This window comes from Diachasma alloeum, unplaced genomic scaffold, assembly GCF_001412515.2.
Source record: "Diachasma alloeum isolate Michigan unplaced genomic scaffold, Dall2.0 Dall_scaffold_01136, whole genome shotgun sequence".
In the NCBI taxonomy this organism is placed as follows: domain Eukaryota; kingdom Metazoa; phylum Arthropoda; class Insecta; order Hymenoptera; family Braconidae; genus Diachasma; species Diachasma alloeum.
The window spans coordinates 204,332-215,969 of record NW_021681246.1 but is presented as its reverse complement, the minus strand read 5'-3'; the positions used below and the strand labels follow the sequence as shown (position 1 = coordinate 215,969).

The window sequence follows — 11,638 nt, the reverse complement described above, 5'->3', positions numbered from 1 at the left end:
TGTTATCTCAATCAACACGATCATACGTCGTTCCAAGTAAATTATAATTGAAGAGAGCATTCCGTATGTCGAATCAGGATGAATATTGTTACGCGGAAAAAGCTTTGAGATTGTAGTAAGAGGTCGTTGAGTTGAAAGAAGTTTAGCGAAGTGGTAAATATATAGTATCACTCCCCCCCCTCCGATTTCGTTCAAATTTACAGGGATGGTAGTATTCCCCGAGATTAGATAATCCCTGAANAGAAGTTTATATTTCTTGACTAAAAAAATCGCATTAGTTTACAATAACAGAATCACAGATTACGGCAATTCAACACAAACTTGGATATCACAAACTTCGTTCAACGTGATGCACGGAAAGCTCAATTTAAACATCGGCGTCATTCGAGAAAACAACATTCAATTCATTCCTCAATGTAATCATCTCCTAGGTACGAATTTTTCATCAATTCATGAAAGTAGAAAATTTCTCGACTTGAGATTATATTAGGTTAAAAAAAATAGAACTTTTCCATTTTTGTGGTGAATACATGTAACTCGACGCCAACGACTGTTTCATTTGATTCAAGTAAATGTATCTCAAGAAGAAATAATTGATATTCACCGTAAGATCTTATTTGTTTGAAATTGGTCCAAGAATTGAGTCAACGGCTGACCCTCACCCTCTTGAAAATTGATGGCGATTTTTTCTACGATTGGCGGGCTTGAAAAACTATCTCTCAAATTTTTTAAAGATTTTTTTGACAGCCCAGTTCGGAGATATTTTTTTTTTCAAATTGTTCGTTTTTTCATAATAACTCGAGTTCTATTCATCCGATTTCGATTTATTAGGGATCAAAATTTTCCATTTTTCACCATCTATAAGAATGTTTTTTGTCCAAATTTTTTCCAATACCTCACTTGTTCCAAGAAAGAGACATCTCAATAGAAATAATTTGTTCTGTCAACGTATAGTGCGGTCCGCATCAAACTGCAAAAAATACTTGGATATCCTTAATGCAATTTAATGACGATTGCACTGTTCTTTGCCGATTTTCGAGGGAAACGGATGTTTATTGCTTTCGCAGGATGGGATCGTGTTTCGGCGCCAACTTTGAGTGTCCATACGCGAATGAGAATCAATGGTGTCTTGAATAGGGCGGAAGGGGGGAGGGGAGTACCATGGGGGCTTTTCGAAACGTGGGTTTTTGGATCGATTGCGGGAACAATAGAGTCGAGGCGCGTGATTTCTCAGCGGTCCAACGTACGCTTGCATTAACATTCAATGCCCAGTTAGTTTTGCCAGTCGTTTTAGGAAGGGGGGGGGGGGAAAACGGACACTTCAGACTTTTTGTTAATGATTCATAACTCAGAAACAAATTGATCAATTGAGCTCAGTTTAGGCTCGTTACAAAGGGAAAGAATTGTTCTTTGTATTGAAAAAAAAAATTAAATTATACCAACATTTAAACCCTTTATTGACATTTTAAAAAAGTCAAAAGTGTCCGTTTTACCGCAATCTCCCCTACACAGTGAATAAATTGTTAAATGTTTTTGAAACACTAGAAAAAATGGCGATCGCTGCATCGGAGAATTATCAGCTCAAGTGGCACAGTTATGGGGCTCATCTCCACAGTTCTGTGGCGACACTTCTGCACTCAGAGTCCTTTGCCGATGTTTTACTTGCTACATCGTGCGGACGTCATGTTGCTGCTCATCGCTTTGTACTCGCTGCCTGCTCCTCGTATCTCAGCCACATTTTTCAAACTTGTCATTTTGGAGCCAATACCAACGCTCCAATTATCGTGGTGAGTCACCAATAACGTTAGATCGATAGGTACTACTTTAATGAGATTGAGTTTTTTTGAATTTTTCGTTTGAGAATGTTTTTTTAATTTTCTGAGAATGTTTTTTTTGTTCGAGGAAATTCGAAATTTATTTTCAAATCGATAATTCAACTTTCAAAATGAAAAAAGAACGATCTATCGTATTTTTTATATTCGCGTTTGAGAATCTCCATGTTTGTTCATTTTTTGAGAATTACTTTTTTTGGTCGAGGAAATTTGTGTAATTTGTTAGATCACTGGGGACATGTGTAAAATCAACATTTTTGATGATTGAGGACAATTAGTTGAAGGTAGCAGCTTTGACGAAATGAAATCAACAAATTTTGTATTTTACATGGGCGCTTGTGGAATTTATTTTCAAATCGATAATTCAATTTTCAAAATTAAAAAAGAATGAGCTATCGTATTTTTTATATTCTCGCGTTTGAGAATCTCCATGTTTGTTCATTTTTTGAGAATTACTTTTTTTTGGTCGAGGAAATTTATGTAGTTTGTTAGATCACTGGGGACATGTGTAAAATCAACATTTTTGATGATTGAGGAGAATTAGTTGAAGGTAGCAGCTTTGACGAAATGAAATCAACAAATTTTGTATTTTACATGGGCGCTTGTGGAATTTATTTTCAAATCGATAATTCAATTTTCAAAATTAAAAAAGAATGAGCTATCGTATTTTTTATATTCTCGCGTTTGAGAATCTCCATGTTTGTTCATTTTTTGAGAATTACTTTTTTTTGTTCCAGAAAATTTGTGTAATTTGTTAGATCACTGGGGACATGGGTAAAATCAACATTTTTTATGATTGAGGACAATTAGTTGAAGGTAGCAGCTTTGACGAAATGAAATCAACAAATTTTGTATTTTACATGGGCGCTTGTGGAATTTATTTTCAAATCGATAATTCAATTTTCAAAATTAAAAAAGAATGAGCTATCGTATTTTTTATATTCTCGCGGTTGAGAATCTCCATGTTTATTCTTTTTTCGAAAATTGAATTTTTTTTAAATTCGCGGAAAATTTTGTGATTTCTTAGACCGATGGGAAGAATATGAAAGGAACATTTTTGATGATTGAAAAAAATTTAGTAGTAACTTCGGCTAGATGAAATAATAAATTTTTCATTATACATGGGTCCTGGTGGGATTTATTTTCAAATCGATAATTCAAATTTTCAAAATGAAAAAAGAATGAATTATAGTATTTTTCATATTCTCGCGTTTGAGAATCTTCATGTTTATGCGAAATCAATATGTTTGAGATAAAATAAACAACTTTTCAAACTCATAATTCAAATTTCAAAATGATGAATTTATGAAAATAATGAATTATAGTATTTTTCATATGCTCGGGTTTGAGAATTTCCAAGTTTATTCATTTTTCGAAAATTGAATTTTTTTCAAGTTCGAGAACAATTTCGATGAAAAATAGGAGGTACTGTGACAAAATATACCGAATCCCTTGGCCAAGGGAAAATCTGAGGAATCTAGGCAAATAATGCCGATATTCATTATGCAGCTTAAAAGATTAAACTGCATATAAGTCATGCTTTCTTCCTATTCTAATCTAATTGTGAATAACTGACTCGTTTTGATAGAATAAAATTTTCATCCATATGAAGAATAGAATAAAATTTTTAAGCTATCAAATCGCCCTTTGGCACTCTCAAAGATCATGAAAATCCCTTCAAAATGAGACGCCATACATAGCATTATCTTCAGTTTGACGGGGTTGATACGAGAAAACGTTTTTTTTCAGTCGTTAATTACTAAAAAAGTTAATTTTTTTAAAATTCGAAATTTTCACCAAAAATTGTTAATAAAATGTCAAGAATTTTGGCGTCACTTGGAGTTTGTCTTTCGCCGCGGTTCGGCGGTTATTAATTTTCTCATTGAGACAAGTATTGCAAATGATGGATTAAAATTGTTATCAACATGAAGAAAATAACTGTCAACCAGAGAATCAAAAACTTGATGAGTGCTTGCAATTTCAAATAAATGTCCTTAATTTATAGAAAAAATTCTAAGACCATTTTTTTTCTCAACAGGTTCTACCAACAGAGATTGGCTATCGCACCCTGAAAATTCTCATTCAATACATGTACAGCGGTGAAGCAACAGTGACCAATGATCAATTGGAGGGAGTGTTGAAAGCCGGGGATATCCTTCGAGTGCGAGGCCTGTGGCGATCCAACTCAGCGAGTAAAAAGGAGAACATTCAGTCGAATAATCAGAAAGTTGAGAGGGACAAGAGGGAACAGCAATCGGCATCGGGTCAAATTCAGAAGATAAAACTAGTGCAGCCGACAGCCCACGAAAAGTCCACAGCTGATGTAGGATCGGCATCAGCGCCGACATCAACACCTACACCAGTGCAACAGCAACCAGTGCAACCGCCACTTCAACCGTCATCAGCCCAGCCGGTGCAGAAGATTCTAGAGAAGAAGAGCAGTTCAAGTGACAAGTCGAGTGAGGATCCCAAGAAAGGGCTCACTGAGGAGAGCAAGAGCAATGATCAGAACAAAAATAAGGAGAACGTCGAGGCAAATGGGAAGAAGAGGCGGAGTAACAACAGCAGTAGTGAAGCAGAATCCAACAAATCGAGCAAAAGCGATGGAGATAATGTAAATAATACTTCTCATGTTTTTTTGGGGAATCTTTTCTCAAAGAATGCAGTAACAATAGAAAAATTTATGAAATAATGAAAATAATTTGTAAACAATGAATTTTTCACGATAAAAATCATTTGTTCGGAATCGTAACCAATTCATTAATACTCAGAATTGTACCAGAAATCGATTTCATGCCTAAAAAAATTGCGTTGCCGAAAGTTAACCCAATTATTTATTTCTAATCATTTATTTATAAACAACGCAAAATGTCATTTGAATGACACTGACTAGTTACGATTTTTTTCAAATTTTTCTCACGCAATTTAATTGACAAATTTGATGATTGAATTTGGTCCGTACCAAACTGTAAAAGATCTTTAAGGATATCCAAGTAGTTCGAGCAATTTTTTCGGGGGGAAATCCTCTCTAGAGTTTACAAAATAGACCGAGAGTATTAGTTCTCATGAATTTTTGGGGAATCGTTTCTCAAAGAGTGCAATAGCAAAAGAAAAATTGATGAAATAATGAAAATAATTTGTAAACAATGAATTTTTCACGATGAAAATTATTTGTTCGGAATCGTAACCAATTTATTAATATTCAGAATTTTACCAGAAATCGATTTCATGTCTAAAAAAATTGTGTTGCCGAAAAGTAACCCAATCATTTATTTCTAATCATTTATTTATAAACAACGCAAAATGTCATTTGAATGACACTGACTAGTTACGATTTTTTTCAAATTTTTCTCACGCAATTTAATTGACAAATTTGATGATTGAATTTGGCCTGTACCAAACTGTAAAAGATCTTTAAGGATATCCAAGTAGTTCCAGCAATTTTTTCGGGGGGAAATCCTCTCCAGAGTTGACAGAATAGACCAAGAGTATTTTTTAGGTGCATTTTTTCGAGAAAACGATTTTTGAAAAAATGTAATTGAAATGGATTTTATGTTACAACCTTTTTTGTAGAGCTGATTAAGACCTGCAAAAAAGGTCATTACGAAAATTTCTCGAGAAATATCTCCCTTAGATTCAGAGTTATTCCTCGGAAATTCAGCTAAGAGTCGATTTAAATAGTTTTACCACTTCGCTGCAGAATTCCTTATTAAAAATAATTTTTTCTTGCTTTCAGGCTGAATTAAATCTGGAATTACTAGTGAAAGATGAGCCAATTGATTGGGACGAGTCGATGGATCCGTCAGAATCCCTGACAATAGATCACGAGATTGATATCAAACCGGTGAGATGTGAAATTCGTTATGCAGATTTACCGATTGTTTGGAGTAGTTGTGACAACGGTTTTGGAATACGTTAATACCGATGCAGCATTTTCGCGACAAAATGACTTGTTATACACAATGAAGTGCCTTCATTTTTTGACACATGTGATCACGTTCATTTTTTTTTAAATTTTTTCCAATGTAAATTTCGAGACACAAAAATGTCGTAAAATTGACCAGAAGTTCTGAAATTTCCAATAGTATGACACTGTTACTATTTCAATGGAATATGATGATCCCATAAACTGCATGTCCCAAAATATGTAACAAAATCAAAGAATGAGAAAGGCTGGTAAAATAATTGAAAGCGTCAAATGGCTAGTTTTTGTCCAAAACAAAATTTTTTTTCCAAATTGCCCTCAATATTTTGGCGTTGTTTCAAGCTATCAAATCGTCCTTTGGCACTCTCAAAGAACATGTCATACATAGCATTATCTTCAGTTTGTCAGGGTTTATGCGAGAAAACGTTTTTTCCCAATCGTTAATCACTAACAAAGTTAATTTTTGAAAAATCTGAAATTTTCACCAAAAATTGTTAATAAAACGTCAAGAACGGTTATTGATTTTTGTATCGACACAAGTATTGAAAATGATGGATTAAAATTTTTATCAACATGAAGAAAATAGCTGTCAATTAGAAAATCAAAAAATTGTCGAGAACTTGCAATTCTAAACAAATGTCCTTGATTTATGGGTAAAAATACAAAGGGAATAGACTCAATGGAATATAATGGTCCCATAAACTGTATGTCTGACAATATTTGATAAAATTAAAGAGTGAAGAAGGCTGACGAAATAATTAAAGGAATCAAACGTCAGAGACAAAATGTCACAAAATTTTCATGTCATTTTGTAGGAAATTGTACACAGTGGTGATGAAGACGGAGACATTGAAGAGGAGGAGTACACTCCATTGACTTGCGACATGTGCAGTCAAACGTTCAATCGTCCCTCGGATTGGGTGAGACACATTGAATTCACCCATGCAGATATGACAGAAAATCGGAGGAAAAAGAGAAAGGTAAATAATCAATTAACGAATGATTAATCGTGTTAAGGCCTGGGTGGATTATCTTTCGAACGTGATCTTAATTTTTTTTTTATTTTGAAAATTTGAAAATTTGAAATATTTTGAAAAATATATTAAAAAATAGCTTAAATTGGCCCAATTTATATTAAAAACATATATAAAATATATGTTTCATATGGGGTATTCCATGTGAACTCACCCAGGTCAAAATCCTCACCATCGCCAATCATATTGCCGATTTTTCCTGTGGTTGTATATGGAAAAATATGACTTCTCAAATTTTTTCAGATTTTTTGAGGCATCCTGTGGACAGCTATGTTTTTTTGCAAGTTTCATCTTCAAATGCCTGTAACTTCCGTAAAAATCAACCGATTTGAGTTTTTTTTTTACAAAATGTGCGTCTTCGAACACATTTTTCATACAAAAATATGTCAATTTTTTTCAATTCGTTCTTCCATCGATTTCCTCAGAAAAACATCAAAAAACTTCAAAAAACCAGTCGTTTTCAAAGTTCGACCCTTTTTATATTTTTCAAAAAATTTCAGTGACTATATTGGACCAAAACAAAATTTTTCACCAAGATTTACAGAGATGTGTTTACATCGTGTTTCGGTATCGGGCTGAATCGGACTGAACATTTTGGTCGGGAATACGAGGGTTTATATACATTTTACTATGAAAGGTTCGAGAATTGTCCAGAAATTTCGTTAGGAACAAGGATAGGATGATATTTGTCTCGAATACGACAATAGAGAATATTCGAGACGCGTTAATCGAAATTCGGCATAATAATTCGTTTGTAACTCGCGCCACAAAACACGTTGAACATTTTTAAAGAGCGTTTTTTAATAAAAATGGGTAATAAACCCAATAGGGAGGAAATTGGAAATTAATAATTTGATGTATCTAATGGCTGTTAGATCGTTATTTGTCACAGCAATCAATGGCAATCAGATCATTAGTTACCATGATAAATTATGCATTCACTATTTCCTCTCTATCGGACTTATCTCTCAATCTTCATTAAAAACGCTCTTTAAAAATGTTCAGTTTTTTAAAATACTTTTTTCGACTATACAATCATAATTTCTAGGGACTCGTGCGTAGAGATGCAAAATGACCGTCATTTTTTAGATCGCGTCATATGACCAAAAAATGACGGTCATGTGACGCATAAATTTTCCAACTACAAATGATTGTCACAAATCATTTGTAACCAAATTGTTGTCACACCATCTATATAGTTGCATAATGACGGTAATAACTAATTTCCAATTTGTGACGGTCATGAATAAAACAAAATAGTTTCATCTATATGGATGGAAAAAACGTGATTTCCATTTCAAAATGCGGATTAGGCCAATACAAAAGGAATTCAACTGAAAATTGACCGAGAAAAAAATAAAGTTTCATCTATATAGATGAAAAATGACTGTCATTTTTTCTTGACAAGTTGTGACGGTCGCAGAAGGGGGAGGGGGAATTGTGACAGCCGTCATGAACGCCTCGTCATGTGACCGTCAATGACGGTCACATGACGCATTTGCATCTCTACTCCTGCGTGATGTAAAATCCAATGTAAATTGTGATATATTTGACATTATGAAGATGAAAAGAAAAACAATCGAGATAACGTTGGAAAGCTAATCCACCCGGGCCTTGAAAAACTAATAAAATATTGCATTTTTAAACAGGGAGATGATGACGACAGCAAAGATTTTCCCCCTTTAAAATGTGATCTCTGCGGCAACATGTACCCAACACCCCAAGAATGGGTTCGTCACATTCAAACTGAGCATACGGAGGAGCAACTCGCCCTGATGAACAACTCAGCCCCCCCGAAACCCAAACGTATCCACAATCATCAGAAACTCTGTAACATATGCCAAAAAGTATTTCCAAGCCATGCATCCATGGTCATTCATCAGCGAACGCATACTGGTGAAAAGCCATTTCTCTGTTCATACTGTAAAAAAGGTTTCAATGTTAAGAGCAATTTGCTGAGGCATCTGAGAACGTTGCACGATAAATTTGTCCATCCAAGCCTGTACGGCAGTAATGGGAGTAAACATACCTAGGCGGAATACGGCGACTCCGCCTCCTCGGATTGAAAGAACAAATACAAACACAGAAAATTCGAATAATGAAGTTGAAAATCAATGAAACAAAATGGCACGGGGGCTATATTTCTCCTGAATTTTTTTTTATTTCTTTCTGGAAATTTCTTTATGAATAATGAGAGGCGAGGAATTGAAATGGAAATTCAATTCTGAATTGGTACTGTGGGACAATGAAAAGGTAGATACAATAGATGGAAAATTCTATTGGATTTCTAATGGACTTTGATTGAAAATTGTATTCAGTTTACTCCGCATTTGTTCTTAGAAAATGGCCAATAGAAATTACTCTATAGAGGAAATTCTATTCTAGAATGTCATCTTTGTGTAGAACTTTTTCTATCAGGACTTTTTGCATAGGAATTTATCGACATGAATTATTCAAGTTTTTCCACTCTATTTTTTCTATTTTTGTTTAAAAAATCAAACAAAAACTTGGAAAATTTGAGCTGAGAATTTCGATAGAAAATATCTCAGTAGAATAAGTTGCATTGATAAATTGAATTCGATTAATTTGTTCGATAGAATATTTTTCGTTGAATATTTTTATGAAAAAAAAAGTAATGAAAAGTTTAGTAGAATTTTCCAGCGAATTCCCTAGGTTTTTCTACGAATTTTTTCGTACTCGTGATTTTTTAACGTATTCCGAACATGTCTGTTCGAAAATTCAGCAAGTTTGAAATGTTCTCAACATTTTTTGAAAATGAAAATGTTTGTTTTTTTTCCCAAAATATTTTATTGAGAAGTATTATTTCAGATCACCAAGTTACAAAATTGTTTCCAGATTTTCTTATTGGAAAAATATTTGAGAAGTTTATGGATAGTGAAATTTTTGAGATGAATTTTTTTTTGAGAGAGATATAGCCCTGGATCCAAACAAAATACGAGAAAAGCTCAATAGCATGGCAGTGATTGCGTGAAAGATACGATATATAATCAAGAATTTTTTGATATTGTCTTGACAAGTGGTGACTTCGATCTAGAAATGCCTTTTTTCCTCTTTTCAATTTGAATATATATTTTTTTCCCAAGTAAAATTTTTATGAATTGGATCAATGTAACCAGACTGACCACAACCACTGACTTAGGTTCATTTGTAAATTCTTGACAGAGTGGTCTAGAACAGTACATTAATTCCTCCCCAAAATATTGAATTAAGGCCCGCGTGTGCTATTTTTCAAACGTGATCTCAGTTATTTTTTTCTATTTTGATAATTTGAAATGTTCTCCAATAGCCGTTCAGTTTTACATAGTCCTAGAGTCCCAAAGAATTACGATGAATTATAATTATGATGCATAATCGAAAAAACATTGAAAAAAACTGAACATTTTCAATGAACGTTTTCCAATAATATTGAGAAATAAACCCGATAGGGAGCAAATTGCAAATTAATAATGTCCAGCATCCAATGGCTATTCGATCGTCAGTTGTCATGATAAATTATCCATTTACAATTTCTCTCTACGGAACTTACTTCTTAATCTTTATTAAAAAAGTTCTTTGAAAATGTTCAGTTCATTATCTACTTTTATTGATTACACAATCATAATTTTTAGGGACTCCAGCGTGATGTAAAATCCAATGCGAGTTATGATATATTGAGATAATGAAGATGAAAAACAATCGAGATAACGTTTGAAAGATAGTCCATCTGGACCTTAAATTCATTAAATATTTCATCCCTAAACTAAATTCATTACTAAATTAATAGGGGAAAGTGGGGCAAAATGAAGCAGCCGAAAAAAATGACTATCAGACGTAATTCAAACAAAAAAAAATCGTTGTCAACATTTGTTTACCAACTGTTTTTATTATTGGGAGTACCGATGAGAATAATAATTTTCTATTCGGTAGAAAAGAACACGTGGTGCAAAAAAATCACTGATATTCGAAATCCCTATATAGCGTAGCGACTACCTTCACAGATGAATCCCAGTCCCCTGTTAGATCTCGATCTCAACGTCCACTAGTCAGCTTGTCCCCTGACTCTCCAGCAGTCAAACTAAGACCTCGTCATCGCTGAGTCTATGTTCTCTCCTCATTCGAAACTCCCGAAGATTTTTCATATATTTCTTATATCGAGACAACAATATTAATAATTTCCACTAATTTTATCTACAGTTCTCTTTTCAAGTAATACGGAATATTTTATCTATAATTCAATTGATTAGATTAGGGCGATTACCCTTTTCTTTTTTCATTCGATTGAAATTCAGCATCACATTTTTCTTTTTCCCCCTCTGGCTCGTCCCCTGGGCCCTCCTCTGGACTTTGGATTTTGCTGTTTCATTTTCTTTTCAATTAATCCATTGACAGAATCTTCTCCCGTCAAAACTTCTCAATAATTTTCCATTCTACTGAGTGGAAAATTATTCTCATCAGTACTCCCAATAATAATAAAAAGTTGATAAACAAAAATTTTGTTTTATTTATCAATTGCGATTGAATTGCGTCAAACAAACGTTTTCCAACTGTTTCATTTTGTCCCACTCTCACCCCTAGTTATATTTTTCATTCATCGAATCTCTTAGTCTCTTATGCCTATTCAGTTGTAGTCTCTCATTAATTCTGGTTACATGGATAAAAAAATTACTAAATCTCGAATTTTCCACACCAAAGAGGCTGATCGTGATTGCCAAACTAAAGGAGAAGCTTTGACTTTTCATTTTTGTCATGTAAAAAAATGTGGAAAACATATGTTCAATTACTACATCAAATCTTCTTAAAAACGTACTTATTCAATTTACCAAAGATTTAATTAATCCATAATTAGT

At 33.6% G+C, this 11,638-nt stretch overlaps 1 protein-coding gene across 2 annotated transcripts in view; it reads left to right on the top strand.

Annotated features, from left to right (window-relative positions):
- LOC107045925 (zinc finger protein 3 homolog) overlaps nucleotides 1–9,250 on the top strand; it is an 11,412-nt gene extending 2,162 nt beyond the window's left edge. For both annotated transcript variants that reach the window (XM_015268336.1, XM_015268337.1), the window contains exons 2-6: nucleotides 1,546–1,787; nucleotides 3,871–4,446; nucleotides 5,569–5,676; nucleotides 6,573–6,737; nucleotides 8,441–9,250. In XM_015268336.1, coding sequence (XP_015123822.1) covers nucleotides 1,546–1,787; nucleotides 3,871–4,446; nucleotides 5,569–5,676; nucleotides 6,573–6,737; nucleotides 8,441–8,824 — 1,475 coding nt within the window. In that variant the 3' untranslated portion in view covers nucleotides 8,825–9,250. The remainder of the gene's footprint in view (nucleotides 1–1,545; nucleotides 1,788–3,870; nucleotides 4,447–5,568; nucleotides 5,677–6,572; nucleotides 6,738–8,440) is intronic.
- The last annotated feature ends 2,388 nt before the right edge of the window (nucleotides 9,251–11,638 follow it).